This window comes from Rhineura floridana, chromosome 6, assembly GCF_030035675.1.
Source record: "Rhineura floridana isolate rRhiFlo1 chromosome 6, rRhiFlo1.hap2, whole genome shotgun sequence".
Classification (NCBI taxonomy): domain Eukaryota; kingdom Metazoa; phylum Chordata; class Lepidosauria; order Squamata; family Rhineuridae; genus Rhineura; species Rhineura floridana.
In genome coordinates this window covers 114343060-114359309 of record NC_084485.1, presented here as the reverse complement: position 1 = coordinate 114359309, position 16250 = coordinate 114343060, and the positions used below count along the sequence as shown (strand labels likewise).

At 45.8% G+C, this 16250-nt stretch overlaps 1 protein-coding gene across 2 annotated transcripts in view; it reads right to left on the bottom strand.

The window, feature by feature from the left end:
* PRKACB (protein kinase cAMP-activated catalytic subunit beta) overlaps window positions 1–5885 on the bottom strand; it is an 80055-nt gene extending 74170 nt beyond the window's left edge. The window contains exon 1 of one of the 2 annotated variants that reach the window (XM_061633488.1): window positions 5445–5885. Coding sequence is in view for 1 of the 2 variants with exons in the window: in XM_061633486.1 (XP_061489470.1) it covers window positions 5145–5190 (46 nt within the window). In the remaining variant the exon portion in view is untranslated. The other variant, XM_061633486.1, reaches the window with a different exon arrangement.
* Window positions 5886–16250: the final 10365 nt, after the last annotated feature.

Below are 16250 nucleotides of genomic sequence, written 5' to 3'. Positions count from 1 at the left end.
TATCCATAAAACCCAATAAAAAAAATTCTGGTTTTGACTGAATATTTGTCTTTAGAATTTTTTGCATCTTCCTACCTATCTGTGCCCAAAATGATTTTGCCTTTTTACACAGCTACCACATATGATAAAATGATCCTTCTTGTTGTTTACATTTCCAACAAACATTAGAAACATTACTATACTTTTTTGACAACTTTTCTGGAGTCATGTACCAATGGTACATCATAAGAACATAAGAACATAAGAAGAGCCTGCTGGATCAGGCCAGTGGCCCATCTAGTCCAGCATCCTGTTCTCACAGTGGCCAACCAGGTGCCTGGGGGAAGCCCGCAAGCAGGACCCGAGTGCAAGAACACTCTCCCCTCCTGAGGCTTCCGGCAACTGGTTTTCAGAAGCATGCTGCCTCTGACTAGGGTGGCACAGCACAGCCATCACGGCTAGTAGCCATTGATAGCCCTGTCCTCCATGAATTTGTCTAATCTTCTTTTAAAGCCATCCAAGCTGGTGGCCATTACTGCATCTTGTGGGAGCAAATTCCATAGTTGAACTATGCGCTGAGTAAAGAAGTACTTCCTTTTGTCTGTCCTGAATCTTCCAACATTCAGCTTCTTTGAATGTCCATGAGTTCTAGTATTACGAGAGAGGGAGAAGAACTTTTCTCTATCCACTTTCTCAATGCCATGCATAATTTTATACACTTCTATCATGTCTCCTCTGACCCGCCTTTTCTCTAAACTAAAAAGCCCCAAATGCTGCAACCTTTCCTCATAAGGGAGTCGCTCCATCCCCTTGATCATTCTGGTTGCCCTCTTCTGAACCTTTTCCAACTCTATAATATCCTTTTTGAGATGAGGCGACCAGAACTGTACACAGTATTCCAAATGCGGCCGCACCATAGATTTATACAACGGCATTATGAGATCGGCTGTTTTATTTTCAATACCTTTCCTAATTATCGCTAGCATGGAATTTGCCTTTTTCACAGCTGCCGCACACTGGGTCGACATTTTCATCGTGCTGTCCACTACAACCCCGAGGTCTCTCTCCTGGTCGGTCACTGCCTTTCCCCCCACTGTCACAGTTTACAGAACTTACTCCAAACTTGTAATCTTTTTAATATGTGGTGTAAGTTCTTAAGACTTGTTCTCTGAGAGGTCTTTTAAGTAAGATGTAGTTCTGTAACAATGCAACCTGCAAGAGACGCTGCATCATATAAGCAGGGTAAACCTGTTTCAAAGCTTGCAAACCATAAAAGTATCCATATTCGAGAACCCCCAGCCCCTATCACTGCTGCAGATTTCCTTTTCTTCTCAAGCCCCTCCAAATCCACAGCTTCAGGAAGGGTGCTCAGGAAGCTTATTTTGTGGGGTCCCACATACTGTACTGCTACCACTGCCTTATTTTGCATTCAGAATTACCAGCACAGATCTCAGAAGAGAATAATTACCAAAGGAAAGTCTATCACAAACACCTAGCCTGCTTGTGAACGGCACATTTCTACTGAACTACATCATCACCACTACTGCCGTACAACTGCAAGTCCAGGACCCAGCCAAAGGTTAGAAACTTGCTTTAATATTTGATACCTCAACTGCATGAACAAAGCAACCACAGAGACTGCATTTGTTAGAGATCTGACAAGTTGACAGATCTGACTTGCGTACTGTTACTACAATGTCACTGTTTTTACATTGTTAATAGGAAGGGGAAGTGTCTTGAAGCATACCAAGTACAATCCACACTAGAAATCACAGTTCTGCATACTGCATGGATGGATAAAGGAATGCATAACAACTCCGTACTGAGCACTAAGCATGTGACCAGGGCTGGTTCTAAAGGGCGGCCAGGTTGGGCGCTGGCCCGAGGGCCCCGGAGCTACGGGAGCCCCTGAGGGGCCCTCTGCTCCCCTTCCGCGATCCGTGCCCCCCACTTACCTGTCAGCCGGCTTTTTAGCATTGCCCTTAATGAAGATGGCGGCTGCAGCTTCCCTAAGGTACTGAAGCCACTGCCGCCATCTTACCTGATGGCAGAGATGTGCACGCATAGCACGCGCATGTGCCATCAACAAAGATGGCAGCAGAGGCTTCATTCCCCTTAGGGAAACTGCAGCTGCCATCTTCATTAAGGGCAATGGTAAAGACTAGACAGGTAGGGGGGCCATTGGGGGGCCGTGCGTGCACGTACGTGCACACACACACCGGGGGGCCAGGGCAAGCTGATGCCCAAGGGTCCCCACATGCCTGGAGCCGGCCCTGCATGTGACCTCTGTGCCTAGAGCTGTTGCAGACATATTCCAATGTGGCAGACCATTCAGTTGAAGCCAAAGACATCCCATGTTTCACCTTAGGATATCCAGCAATCTGGTCTCTTCCAGCCCCCCCCCCATGCAGACTACCCTCAACAGAAGCAGAACTGTGAACAGGAGGTAAAGCAAGAGTATGATGCTTTATTCTCTAAAGCAGCATTTGACAAAATGGTGCCCTCTAGATCAGTGGTTCCCAACCTTTATGAGCACGGGACCCCCTTTATAAGCTGAAAAAAAATTGTGACCCCCTCCCCCCAGGGAGGCAGGCTGGCTGCCAGGAAGGAAGGGGGAAAGCAGCCTTTCTTTGCAGGCTTGCTTCTTTTTGCTTCACAAAAAGCCCTCTCCTCTCATTCTAAGCGTTGCCAGTAGCGGCAGTGCAAGGAGATGGGAATCAGTGATAGTAATCCCCTCTTCTTCCTGGTAGCTCCACCCTCAGCCTCCTTTGGTGTCTGCCATGTATTTTATAGGCACATGCCTGCCCTCGGTGCACCTGAAGGACACTCTGGCGCTTCAGCAAAAGGCCTCCCCTCGTTTGGAGCAAGGGGGAGGTGTCATCTGCAGCAGCAGTGGAAAGCGGACAGTGTAGAGGGAGTGAAGACTTTTTTAAAAAAATTAATAAATAATTCATTTCTTTACTGTTCACGGCCCCCTCTGGATTACTTCGCGGGCCCCCTGGGGGTCCCGGCCCCCAGGTTGGGAACCACTGCTCTAGATGTTGTTGAACTACAATTCCTGTCAGCCTCAACCAGCTTGACCAATGGTCAGAGATTATGGAGGTTGCAATCTACCATCTGGAAAGGATCACTTTGGCTACCCCTGCTCTAAATGTAAAACCTTTCAATTAAAATTAAGGCCACAGCTCACCAAGGTAATCACTAATACATTCCACAAAGGTAGTACGACAAGGAAGGAAGAGTATGCTAAAGCCCTAAAGGGAGTCTCTTCTCTCAGGCCACAGATCTGAAGCCAGAGCCTTTTTCAAATGTGACATGAAACCACCAAAAGCCAAGAAAATTACTCACATGCATACAATTTGTTTATACTGGATCAATACGACATCCCATCCTCTAGACAGGCATTATAGTGTGGCATTGTCATATTAGTTGGTACCTGTCCTACAATGTACTTTTCTTCCACATCACTTTTGCATAGTGTTACAATTATAAAATCACCCTCAGGAGTTGCTAACTGGTGGAGGCAACTTAAGTTAAACACAGTGAAGGGATCAAATCCTCTACAGTAGGACTAAAGTTGCAGTCCTATACACACTTACCCAGAAGTTAGTTCAACTTAATTTTATGGGACTTACTTCTTGGTAGACATACAAAGGAATATGCAGTTAAGCATGCATAGCTCTCTCTGTATTATTTTTTAAATTTTAAATTCCACTTATTTTAAATTGATTATTCTACTTAGCAAAGGATTTTGTTTTAGTTGACCAGATCAGGGATGGGGAACTGTAGCCCTCCAGATGTTGCTGGCCTACAACTCCCATTATCCCTAGCAACTGGCCATGTTGGCTGAGGCTAATGGGAGTTATAGTCCAGTATCTAGATGGGCACAGGTTCTCCACCCCTGGACTAGATAATTAATACATATTCTACTGTATAACAACCTTTATTTTGAGGTAAAATATTTGTCTAACTAAAAAGTAAATAGATGCTAATGAATACAAGTTAACAATCTTGAATATGGTTTAGAAACAAAAACATCTCAAACAAATAGAAACACTCAGAAATTCAAGAAATCATATTAGTAATTTTCAGCATAATCTTAACCATAATCTACCCAGAAGTCCTATTGAATTCAATGGGGCTTACTCCCAGGCAAGTGGTTAGGATTGCAGCATTAATGTCTTATCGCAGATGAATGATCCAGCATTCACTGGAATACCAACCAAACGCAGCTTTCAAGATCCTGCATGACAAAACTTTTAGTTTACTAGTGTTACAATACCTTCCTTATGAGATAAGAGTTCACTCTTAACACTTTATTTATGTAGAGAGAGATTTCACAACAGATTAACATGCTGGAAGAAGGCTGTTTTCCATAAACTGCAGATGAAGAAGCTGAGAATAACCCTTTCCACAACAGCAGTGAACACTATTAACGGAAAGGGTTAGGGAGTTTTCTGCAGCAATATGGGGAAGGGGAAGACAGAATAAGGAAAGAAGGAAACACACATGTACTACTAAACAAATCACAGCAGAGTTTCTATCGTTATGCAGAGCTCCTTCAGAGGTTAGCCCTAACACCATGGTTGTTGAAAGAAAAGCTTCTTTCACCAGGGCTAACAGTTTTTAAAGAAAAATAAAGGGGAAAACGATAAAGGAAAAGAAAGCCCACCTGCTTTAATTCACTCCCTCCTCCGGTGGGGCAGACTGTCCTAAGCAGAGGATGCACATGGAAAGAAAAGGGGTGGGCGGGCGACGAAGAGGTTGGAAGTACTGTTATCCTTACAAAGGGCACAGCGCGGCTTCCAGGGACAACTGAGCCTCTCCGTCCCCTCTCTACAGCTGACCGGAGACAGGTTAACCCGCTTACTTATAAGCCCCGGAGCGAGAAATGCATGTAGCAGTTCCCTACCACCGCCACCTCGCGAAGCAGGCCCCACGAAAGCTAGAAAGGGACAGCAGGCCCTCGACCGAGTATAGCCTCCAGCTAGAGGGCCTGCACCGGGTAAAGGAGGGGGGTTGTCTGTGCCGCAGCCCGCCAAGCTAGGCCGCAGGGCCTGCCACTGACCGTCCCGGTGCACGGGGGGGGGAGTGAAGAAGAAGGAGGACAGTCTTCCTTCCCTGTAGCCTGCCAATGCGTCGCATTTCTCCGCTCATTCACTCACCGCTCTCGATCTCGTTGCCCTTCTTGGCGGTAGCTGCGTTCCCCATGGCCGGGACGGGGCGAGAGGCGGGAGGTTGGGTTGCTCCGTCCGTCCAGTAGGGAAGGGCGGGAATCCCGAGTGCGTGTTGACCCTACCTAGGCGGGCCGGCGGGCGAGTGGCTTCCCTCCCCTCAGCGCTTGGTCTCTCACGCTTTCTTTTCCTCCCTTTCTTTCTGCTCTGGGTCTCCGGGCGGCCCCAGTTGGAGGCGGCGAGCGCTCTTCCTCTTGCTTGCCTGCCCTCCCCACTCCCTCCCCGACTCACACACGGCGGAAATGACGGCCGCTGAAAGCACCTCCTCCTTCTGAGTCGTCTCCTGGCCGTTGCCTCACAGTCGCAAAAGCCTCATCGGTGTCCCGAAGGCCTGGCGTGGCTCAGCTCTTGTGCCGCCGCAGGAGAACGAATGAAACGAGATGAGTTCCTCCCGCTTTCGTGTTCAGCTCACTTTTTTTTCTTCAGCGCTTTCACGACCACACCACATACGCACAAGCTGCCAGACACTCTCTTCTTGCTGTTGAGTTAATTAATCGAGCGTAGCCGCCACTTGCCGTTTGCTTCAGGAACCCACCTTAGTCAGCCAGCTACGGCTACAACCCTACTATCCACACTTGTTTGGGTGTAACTTCCAGGGCACTCAGTGGGGTTAAACATCTGGAGAAACATGCAGAGAGTGCGCTGTAAATCCCATCCACGCTTACTTAGGAAAAGTCTAATCCCCATTAAATACGCGGCGACTTCTGGGTAGACATGCCTAAAGTCTGGCGCACTTGCCGTGGAGGAACCCACTTTGAATTCAGGGGACTTTGTTTACCAGTAAACATGCATTGACTTGCGATGCCTGCCTGGTTGCCATCCTGCACCTGATGCCCAGACCAGTGAGAGATTGGATGTGGGCAAAAGAAAAAGAAACAGGCTTAATCCAGGCGAGGCTGAGGTTTTGCTTGGTTGGACATACGGGGAAACCTGAGAATAGGTATTCAGCCAGATCTGGTTGGGGTTGTACACTGCTCTTTAAGAAGCAGTAGTTTGGGACCACTCTTGGATTCAGCTTTGCTCCAGTTTCTCATGGCCTTTTTCTGAAGATGGATCTTTCCGCAGTTACAGGTTATTTCTTTACTTTCAGATTAGATTAGTATTGTGCAGCATGTGCGGATTGCTTTTCAAAATGACTGGAAATGTCCGTCCTTGCTGCGGATATATATATATATTTTTTGGTGTTCATATGTGCTCGCAATAACTGTATTTGGGTTTTTTTTTTTGCCGCGCCCTTGTATTTAAAATGTTAACTGAAGGGGTGGTGTTTCCCTGTCTCCTGCAGGTAAAGTCTGCGGACACTGGGGGGTTCTATTCTCCTCTTTTCTGCTCTTAGTTTAGAGTCATCCAGGCAAAAAAACCCATTGCAGCATTGCAGGCTTCTTCCTCCACCCTCATTCCGTGGCTGCTTGGGTGTCCTACTTTGAAAAAACCAAACAGCAAACAGCAAAAAAACCCAACTGGAAACAAAAAGAGGGGGCCTTTAGCTGCACCCCTCCCTGCTGGTCGCCTGGGCATGCTTGGGGGACCCTCTGCGACTTATGGGAGGTTGGGGTTTGCAGCGCCATGGAAGAAGAAACATGCTGTCAGGGAGAAAGCTCATCAAGTAGAAAAAGGGGATTAAAAAAACCCAATTGCAAACAAAAAGAGGGGGCCTTTAGCTGCACCTGTGATGTTCCTGTATTAATGTATATGTGGTAAGTGCTATTTGTATAGAAGATACATGGTAAGTGGAATGAAAGAGGAGGGGGGAGTAAATGAGCAGTAGAATGCTGGATGATTGGCTGAGTGTTTGGATGGCTGAGAGTATAAATGGAAGGATGACAGTTGAATCTGGGTGGACGTGAGTGGGTTGTTTTGGTGGAGTTTGGTGGGTGTGAGTTGGTGTATGTCAGGAGAGTGTGGAGAAAGAGGGAGGTGGAGTTCGGATTAGTGATAAGTCAAATATCACAGTAATAGATGAAACCATAAGCTTGGAGATCATTATCAAAGTTATCTTGTTATTAATGTTATTTAATAAATACTATTTTGGTTTACCGAAGGCCTGATCCTTGGCTGGGGTTTCACAGACCAGAAGGGAGGGTAAGGTAATAACCAAGGCTGAAGGGAAACAGTAACAAATGGTGGCAGCGGTGAAGAGGAGAAGATAACATTATAAGTATCCAGAGCAACCCCGAGTTATGAGTTATCTGCATTGATACAAGGGGGTTGGGAACAGCATAGGCACGCAGTCACGAATATAACAGGATAGAGAGACTCAGGCAAGGTCTCTGGGAACATTGGTTGTAGAACGTGACTGGTGGTGCTGCCTAGCAGGGGGATCTATTGAGATCTGTGCTAGAGCAGAGAGAGAAACCATAAAAAGGACAGTCCAGACTGGTGGAGTCCCTGGTGGTGCCTAGTGAAAGGCAGTAGCCACAAGCAGGTAGGAACCTGACAGGGAGAGCCAGGGAAGGGCGTCAGAGGTGTTGGCTGTAGCGGTGGGATACGAACAACAGAGAATCCAGATTCGAATACTAGAGAATCCCTAAAAGTGGTGTGGCAAACAGAAATAACAAATAAAGATTACTTGTGAGAGTGACTGGCAAAGTGTGTGGAAAAGAGTGAGTGAACTCCAACACCATGGCTGAATATATAAAAATGAAAAGAGAGGAGCTGGTGGAGAAGTGCATAACATTCAATTTACCTCACGAGGGTAAAGGGGTAGATGAACTGAGGGTAGCACTAATAGCTTTTACAACTGTCCAGCAAAAACAACCTGTCAGGGAAGAGACCCCAGAAGGGTATTCAAGCAATCCTGCTTATATAGAGTACTTGAGAGAGAAGTTAAGATGGGAACGTGAGTTGGAAACTGAGAGATTGAGGAGGGAGGCTGAGGAAAAAGACAAGCAGAGGGTCTTTGAAACGGAAGAGAAGGAAAAACAGCGGGAGCTGGAAATTGAGAGAATGAGAATGGGGTTTGAGGAGAGGGAGAAGCAACAAGCATTGGATGCTGAATTACAGGTGGAAAAGTTAAAGTTTGAAAGAGAGAAGTTTCATTCTGATGAAACAAGAAAGGACAGAAATGAAACTAAAATAAAGGTGACACCGAAAGATTTTGCAGTGTTTGAGCCTGGACAAGATCCACAAATTTACCTCAGCACTTTTGAAAAAGCGGCTCAAATGTGGGGGCTACCAGAGGATAAATATATGCAATGTTTATCGAACTTGATCGAGGGGGAGTTGGCAGAGGTATACCAATATCTGAGAGAGGAAGTGAGTGTACAAGGGGCAAATTATTGGGCATTGCTTGATACTGGTGCCGCTCAGACGTTACTGAGGCCAGATTTAATAAAATCTGAGGAAATATTACCTCAGGAAACGGTGACTATCCAAGGAGTGAGGGGTAAACCAGAAAGCTTACCCATGGCCCTAGTGAAAATGCAGTGGAGAGGCAGAGAGGGAAAATATAAAGTGGGTATTAATGCCCAACAACAAGAGCCAGTGATACTGGGAAGAGATGTAATGGGGGCACAAGGAAAAATATATGTGGTAACCAGTCAACAACTTGGCAGAGAAACAGAAGCCATGTTAAAAGGGGCTGAAGGAAACAGGGTGGAACCTGTTTTCGAGCCTACGGTCACCATAGCAACCCCTGGAAGGCCTGCTGAAAGAAACAACTTGTATCAAATGGTCTCTAGTGAAGAGGCAGAGCAGTTCAGGGAAGAACTGAATAGGGATACAAGTTTGAAGCAAATAAAGGAGCAAGCCCTGACACAAAAGATTCCCTTTACTGACAAGCTGAGGAATCAAATTGTGTGTGAGAATGGGATTTTATATAGACTGTGGATGCCTGCTGAGAGAAAGGATGAATGTGAACCAGTGAAGTAGTTGATAGTACCTAGCAAATACAGAACCAGATTGCTAGAGGTAGCCCACGATGTCCCATGTGCAGGACATCTGGGAATAAAAAAGACCAAGAGGAGATTGGCTGCACACTATTATTGGCCAAATATCTCCAAAGATGTAAAACAACATTGTCTATCTTGTGGTATATGCCAAAAGGTGGGAAAAAGTGGAGTAAAGACTAAGGCACCCTTAAAGCCCCTTCCTATAATTGGACAACCCTTTTATAGAGTGGGAGTAGATTTGGTGGGCCCTTTTTCCAAACCCACAAGGCATGGCAAGAAATATCTATTGGTGGTGGTGGATTTTGCCACCAGGTACCCAGACGCGGAAGCATTAAGATCCATAGAAGCCCCTGTAGTGGCAGAGGCTTTGTTAAAAATCTTTATGAGGCTGGGTTTCCCTCATGAAGTGCTGACGGATCAAGGCAGTGTATTCATGGGAGAAGTGAGGCAATGTATGTGGAAGTGTTGTGGTCTAAAACATCTAAAGACCACCACTTACCATCCAGCCACTAACGCATTGACTGAGAGATTTAATGGGGTTCTGAAGGGCATGATAAGAAGTTGTGTTCAAGATCATCCACAAGACTGGGATGAACGTTTGGGGTGCTTCTTATTCGCGTACAGAGAAGTCCCTCAGGAGTCAACAGGCTTCTCACCCTTTGAACTGATGTTCACTAGAAAAGTGAGGGGACCTTTGGAACTGTTAAAAAATCCATGGGAAGGAACCCTGGGAGAGTACAAAACATCTGTAGTTGATTTTGTATTAGACTTCCGCAGCAAATTAACATCGATGGAAGCTGTACAAAAGATTTTGAGTCAAGCTCAGGAGAAGCAAAGTTACTGGTATGACAGAACAGCCAGGGAACGTGTGTATGATGTGGGAGATATGGTTATGGCATTCATACCCAGGAAACATGATAAATTACAGGCTAACTGAGAGGGACCATATACCATAAGAGAAAAGCTTGACACAGTGACGTATGTAATTACCACAGTATTAGAGGCATTAAGAAAAGCAGGGCTAACAATAAAAGCTAAGAAATGCCAGTTTGGATTGAATGAGGTCATCTATTTAGGACATAAGGTGGAGAGTGGGAAAATAACCCCCTTATGGAGCAAAGTTGAGGCAATACAATCATGGCCTATCCCCTTAACAAAGAAACAAGTTGGGGCATTTTTAGGTGTGGCTGGATTCTACCGAAAGTTTGTGAAAAATTTTGGGGAAATAGCGACAACCTTGCATGAGTTGACAAAGAAAAAGTGTTCTGAGCGTGTGGTATGGACGGATGAATGTCAGAAGGCTTTTGATCTGCTGAAGCAAGCCTTGTGCCAAGTACCTATATTAATAGCACCAGACTATGAGCAGCCATTCATCGTGGCTATGGATGCGTCGGACCTCGCGCTGGGAGTCGTCTTGCTGCAGGAGAGAGAAGGCACCAGACATCCAGTGGCGTATCTGAGTCGCAAGCTGACGTCGAGGGAGAAAAACTATTCGTCGGTCCAAAAGGAGTGCCTAGTGGTCATGTGGGGACTGAACAAGTTGCGCCCATACGTGTGGGGACGAAGATTTACGGTGATGACTGACCATCGGGCCTTGTTATGGTTACAGACTATGAAAAACCATAACACTATGCTGCAGAGGTGGTCCTGGGCCCTACAAGACTATCAAGTGGACTTACAGTTCATAAAAGGCAAGGACAATGTATTGGCCGATGGACTTTCAAGGCAGGTGGCTGGGACTGCAGTGACGTGATGCAGACGTAGGAACAAAAAAGACATTTTCCCCATAAAGACTTGGTTTTATTGTTAACGCGGCGTATGAATCCTAGAGCAGGAATAATACTCTGCCGTTATTTTTAAGGGGGGGGAATGTGATGTTCCTGTATTAATATATATATGGTAAGTGCTGTTTGTATAGAAGATACATGGTAAGTGGAATGAAAGAGGAGGGGGGAGTAAATGAGCAGTAGAATGCTGGATGATTGGCTGAGTGTTTGGATGGCTGAGAGTATAAATGGAAGGATGACAGTTGAATCTGGGTGGACGTGAGTGGGTTGTTTTGGTGGAGTTTGGAGGTGGGTGTGAGTTGGTGTATGTCAGGAGAGTGTGGAGAAAGAGGGAGGTGGAGTTCGGATTAGTGATAAGTCAAATATCACAGTAATAGATGAAACCATAAGCTTGGAGATCATTATCAAAGTTATCTTGTTATTAATGTTATTTAATAAATACTATTTTGGTTTACCGAAGGCCTGATCCTTGGCTGGGGTTTCACAGACCAGAAGGGAGAGTAAGGTAATAACCAAGGCTGAAGGGAAACAGTAACAAATGGTGGCAGCGGTGAAGAGGAGAAGATAACATTATAAGTATCCAGAGCAACCCCGAGTTATGAGTTATCTGCATTGATACAAGGGGGTTGGGAACAGCATAGGCACGCAGTCACAAATGTAACCGGATAGAGAGACTCAGGCAAGGTCTCTGGGAACATTGGTTGTAGAACATGACTGGTGGTGCTGCCTAGCAGGGGGATCTATTGAGATCTGTGCTAGAGCGGAGAGAGAAACCATAAAAAAGGATAGTCTGGACTGGTGGAGTCCCTGGTGGTGCCTAGTGAAAGGCAGTAGCCACGAGCAGGTAGGAACCTGACAGGGAGAGCCAGGGAAGGGCGTCACAGCACCCCTTTCTGCTGGTCACGCGGTCATGCTTGGGGGTCCCTCTGTGACTTTTGGGGGGTTAGGGTTTGCAGTGCCATGGAAGAAGAAACATGCTGTCGGAAAAAGCTCAAGTAGAAAAAGGGGATTAAAAAAACCCTAAACGCAAACAAAAAGAGGAGGCCTTTAGCTGCGCCCCTCCCTGCTGGTCACCTGGGTATGCTTGGGGGTCCCTCTGTGACTTATGGGGGGTTGGGAGTTTCAGCGCCATGGAAGAAGAAACATGCTGTCAGGGAAAAAGCTCATCAAGTAGAAAAAGGGGGTTAAAAAAAACCAAACGCAAACAAAAAGAGGGGGCGTTTAGCTGCACCCCTCCCTGCTGGTTGCCCGGGCATGCTTGGGGGTCCCTCTGTGACTTTTCGGGGGTTGTGGTTTGCAGCACCATGGAAGAAGAAACAGCTGTCAGGGAAAAAACTCATCAAGTAGAAAAAGGGGATTAAAAAAACCCCAAATGAAAACAAAAAGAGGGGGCCTTTAGCTGCACCCCTCCCTGCTGGTCGCCCGGGCATGCTTGGGGGTCCCTCTGCGACTTATGGGGGGTTGGGGGTTTCAGCGCCGTGGAAGAAGAAACATGGGGGTTGGGTAGGATGATTCCTGTGGGCCCCCTTTCCAACCTCTGATTTGGAGACTTGCACCTGGGGGAAAAGACACTCTATCTGCTGGCCAGATGAATTTCTTTTGTTAACCAAATAGAGTGGCCAGGTAGTTAATGGGCCTATTTAGTTGCCCAGCAACTGGTGAAATGGGCCCAGAAGATCCTTTTATTATTGAAACACTTGAGAGCCTTCCTGGTGGCTAGGAGAAGTTTGTTTGAGAGTATGTCTAGAGAAAGGCTGGGGACAGGAGGCAGGCAGAGAGACTGGCCCTCCGCACCATGGCTTTTTGGGTGGCGTGTGTAAATAAACCATATTTCATAAAGACACCGCAGTCTCCGCTAACTGTCTTCCCAAAGGAAACCAAACCCTGGATGAGCGCAGGGACCCTGGAAATCTCACCGCTCGGAGATTGGGAAGGAGCTGCCTGTGTTCCCTGCCCTGGACCCTGTTGAAAAGGTAAATGGACAAAATGGTGCCCGTTGGCACCAAAATTTAAATCAGCACTTGCAAAGAAAAATGATCCTATCCCTTTATTAGCTCTTCGTACTGCCTTCCTCTGACTATAAGAGGCAGTCCTCCAAAGCATTTTTAACTGCACAAACAGAATTTGATGGTATGTTGTTGAATCCCACTTGAAAATTGCAACTGCAAGTAAGCAGCCACAGTGTTGGCTTTTTTCTATCCAGGGTGATGGTGTTGGTGGTCAATCATATACCCCTAGAATAGTGGACTTGGAAGTGGCCTATAAGACCATCAAGTCAAACCCAAGGTGGTGGTGTTCATCTTTTTTCTCTAGGCTGCTTTATAGAGCTGCAGGCTCCATGGAGATTGCGTATCTATTTATGTGGAAGTGGAACATGCCACCAGTGCTTGTCATGGCCCCTCCTCAAACATCTACCCAAATAGTCATTGATGTCTCCATATATGGGGTTTGTGTCCCTTGGATTTGTTTGTCGCCCCTCCGCCTAGAGTGGGACAATTTTATTGGCACTGTCACCAGTGACACCACTCCGTTCCAGTGGGTCTTTCTATGAACTCTGTTACTGCGGAATATTGCCTGGTTTAATTTTGTCCTCCTGCCTCTCCATCCCCTTTCCTTTTGTGCTATATCTTCCAGACTGCAAGCTGGAGGGAGGGCATGTACTTATCACTGACATATGCAAGCTTGTCTGAGAAGGCCCCCCTTTTTTTGGCAGAAGATTAAAAAAGGAATCTGCATGGCCATTGACAGGAAGATGGCAAGACAGGTGCAGGCTCCTCCTCTTCCCCTTGTCAATTTTTGCAAGCTTGGAGAACACAGTTTAACAAGGCACAACTTCAAGGCAGAGGAGTTGAAACAGTGGGAACCTTACTGGGACTGGGATCTTGGCAGATGCCTAGTGGTTTGATAGCTGATGTCAGCCCCCTGACTTGTACCCTTCTTTCAATTTCCCCCGTCAGTGGTGTATTAGAGCAGTAATGTGTGGAAGCATAGCTACAATGTTTTTAATAGACATTCAGGTGTTCTGTTTTTTTTATTAGCTATATGTTAGAACAGTTGCACACTTGTCCTTCGATCTGTTCATAAACAATTCAAAATGAGCATCACTATCATGAGAAATGGCAGGGTGTGTTCAAGATGGTACGTTGACATGGTTCAATTTTGTATCCACTCTTCCTTCCTCGAGGGACGTTTGTGATTCACACGTAGGTGTGGGTTGCCCCTATTTTATCTTCATAACATCCCTTGTTGTCTCATAACATCCATTCTTTTCTTGCTATGTCCCCAAAAGGTTTGCAACCGGATGTGACTGCACCTGAACATGTGGCTGCTGAAGATCCAAGGGGAACTTTCGGCAAGTTGTCTTTTTTGGAGGGGATGGTATGAACTGGGCATGATAGTGACTTGTGCAATGCAAGACAATTTATGCATGCTCAGATTTATGCCATGGATCAAGGCATGCCATCATTTCGCATAACTCCTCTAACATATAATCTTGCACGCTCAACAGACCCGGCAGTGCACAACCCCACAGCTACCCTGTCACCAGCAGCTCGTCTGGCAGAACTGAGATGAAAGAAGGCAAAAGGAGCACGTTCAGAGACACTCCTAATGTCAATATTGGAAAAGGTAACAGAGTACTCTTGTAGGAAAGAGCGAGAGGCAGCAGCTGAGAAAGAGGCGTTCCTGTCACTAATGACAGTAAATAATGAACTGTTTCGTGAGAGCCTGGCCACAACGAGTGCACGTGCAGAAGAAAACATGAGAGAACCATGTACCTAGAAACAATGACTGGCATAGTCCCTGCTGTTAATTGCATTGTGTCCAACCTTGAATCATTAACTCCCTCTTTTCTGGAGCAAAACAGTAGCGCTGCAAGCATTGCCAGTGTAAGTGGAAGGGTGGGGAAGAAAAGAAAAAACAGCAGAAGTGTGCCACTACAGCAGCTTTCACAACCGTCATTCAGCTATAATACCAAACTAAGTAGGAAAACAAGCAGACCTTAATTTGCCATAGGACAGGGAAAAAAGGCAGACTCCCAAATGGAACAGTTATGATTTGTACACTTCTTCACAGGCCTTCATCACTGGCACCAGTGACTCTGATGATGACACAGTAATATTTTTTCGATAGTTTTACAAATTTGGGAACCACCAAGTCCCATAGCTGAATTAAATCCACTGCAAAGTTCAGAATTATGTGATTCTGAGTTAAGCACCCCCTTAATACTGCCACTTACTGACACTCCACACTTTTCAAGCAGTGCAAGATGTGTTCAAAAGTCACAACAGCAGAGCCCCTAGGGTTTGTTTTCTCCATGGTAAACTGCAGGAGAAATCACGTTGCGTTGCTTGCAATGTTGCTATATGGGAATAGTTGCACGGAAACCAAATGTATGCCATGGAGGGATGCCGGCATGTGCTGAAGAAGTGTTGTGTTGTTTACTGTTAATTTAATTTGGAACTGAACCATGGTGAAAGTATAAAAGTAGCCTTCCTTTTCCAAATGATTATGCATGAATTCTTAACCATCACTTAATAGTAGGATCATAGTTTCAGAATTTTAACTTAACAAATAAAAAGTTGTTTTTTCCAAGTGGTTTTTTAATTATTAGTCCTAATCACACATGCGTTCCTGTTCTTATTGCAGTATAAAGAAGTAGCATACACAAAGAAATACGGGGATGCTCATTTAAAAAATTGTTTTGAAAATTAAAACAAGTTTACTTTCAAAAAATACAATTGTCCACCAAAAGAATGAGGAGAAAGTTTATAAAAACACTATTCCTCTCACTGACTGAAAAGTCCAAGAAGAGTGAATGACTGTGAAACCACTCTGGTCATTAAATTTCTGTGTGGTTAACAGTATGTCTCTGAACAACTTCCCTGGGCTTTGATCGTCTATAGCCGTCTCCTGAAAAAAAGGAGGGATTCTTTCTCGCGAATGCCTTTCACCTCCTATGCCCCTTCGTCCTTCCACGGCTAGTGCAGGGGTGAATGTGTGCTGAGAGTTGTTAGGAGACCTCTTCTCCTTACAGAGCTACAATTTGCGGTAGTGGTTTAACCATCATTTCCCCTTCCCAGAGAACTGTGGGAATTGTAGCTCTGTGAGGGAAAAGGAGTCTTCTCACAACACAAAGCACCCTTCACAAAGTACACTTCCCAGGATTCTTTTGGGGAAGCCATGACTGTTTAAAGTGGAATAATAGTGGAATAAATGTCTGTGAATGTAGCCCTGATCTCAAGCTTGCATTCTCTCCTGTGCTTTTTTCGTAGAGCTTGCCAGCTGGAGCCAACTGCTAAAAAGTGGCTTACATAGAATTAACTAACAAAGTGCCTCTAAGTTCGTCTACATTCCTCATT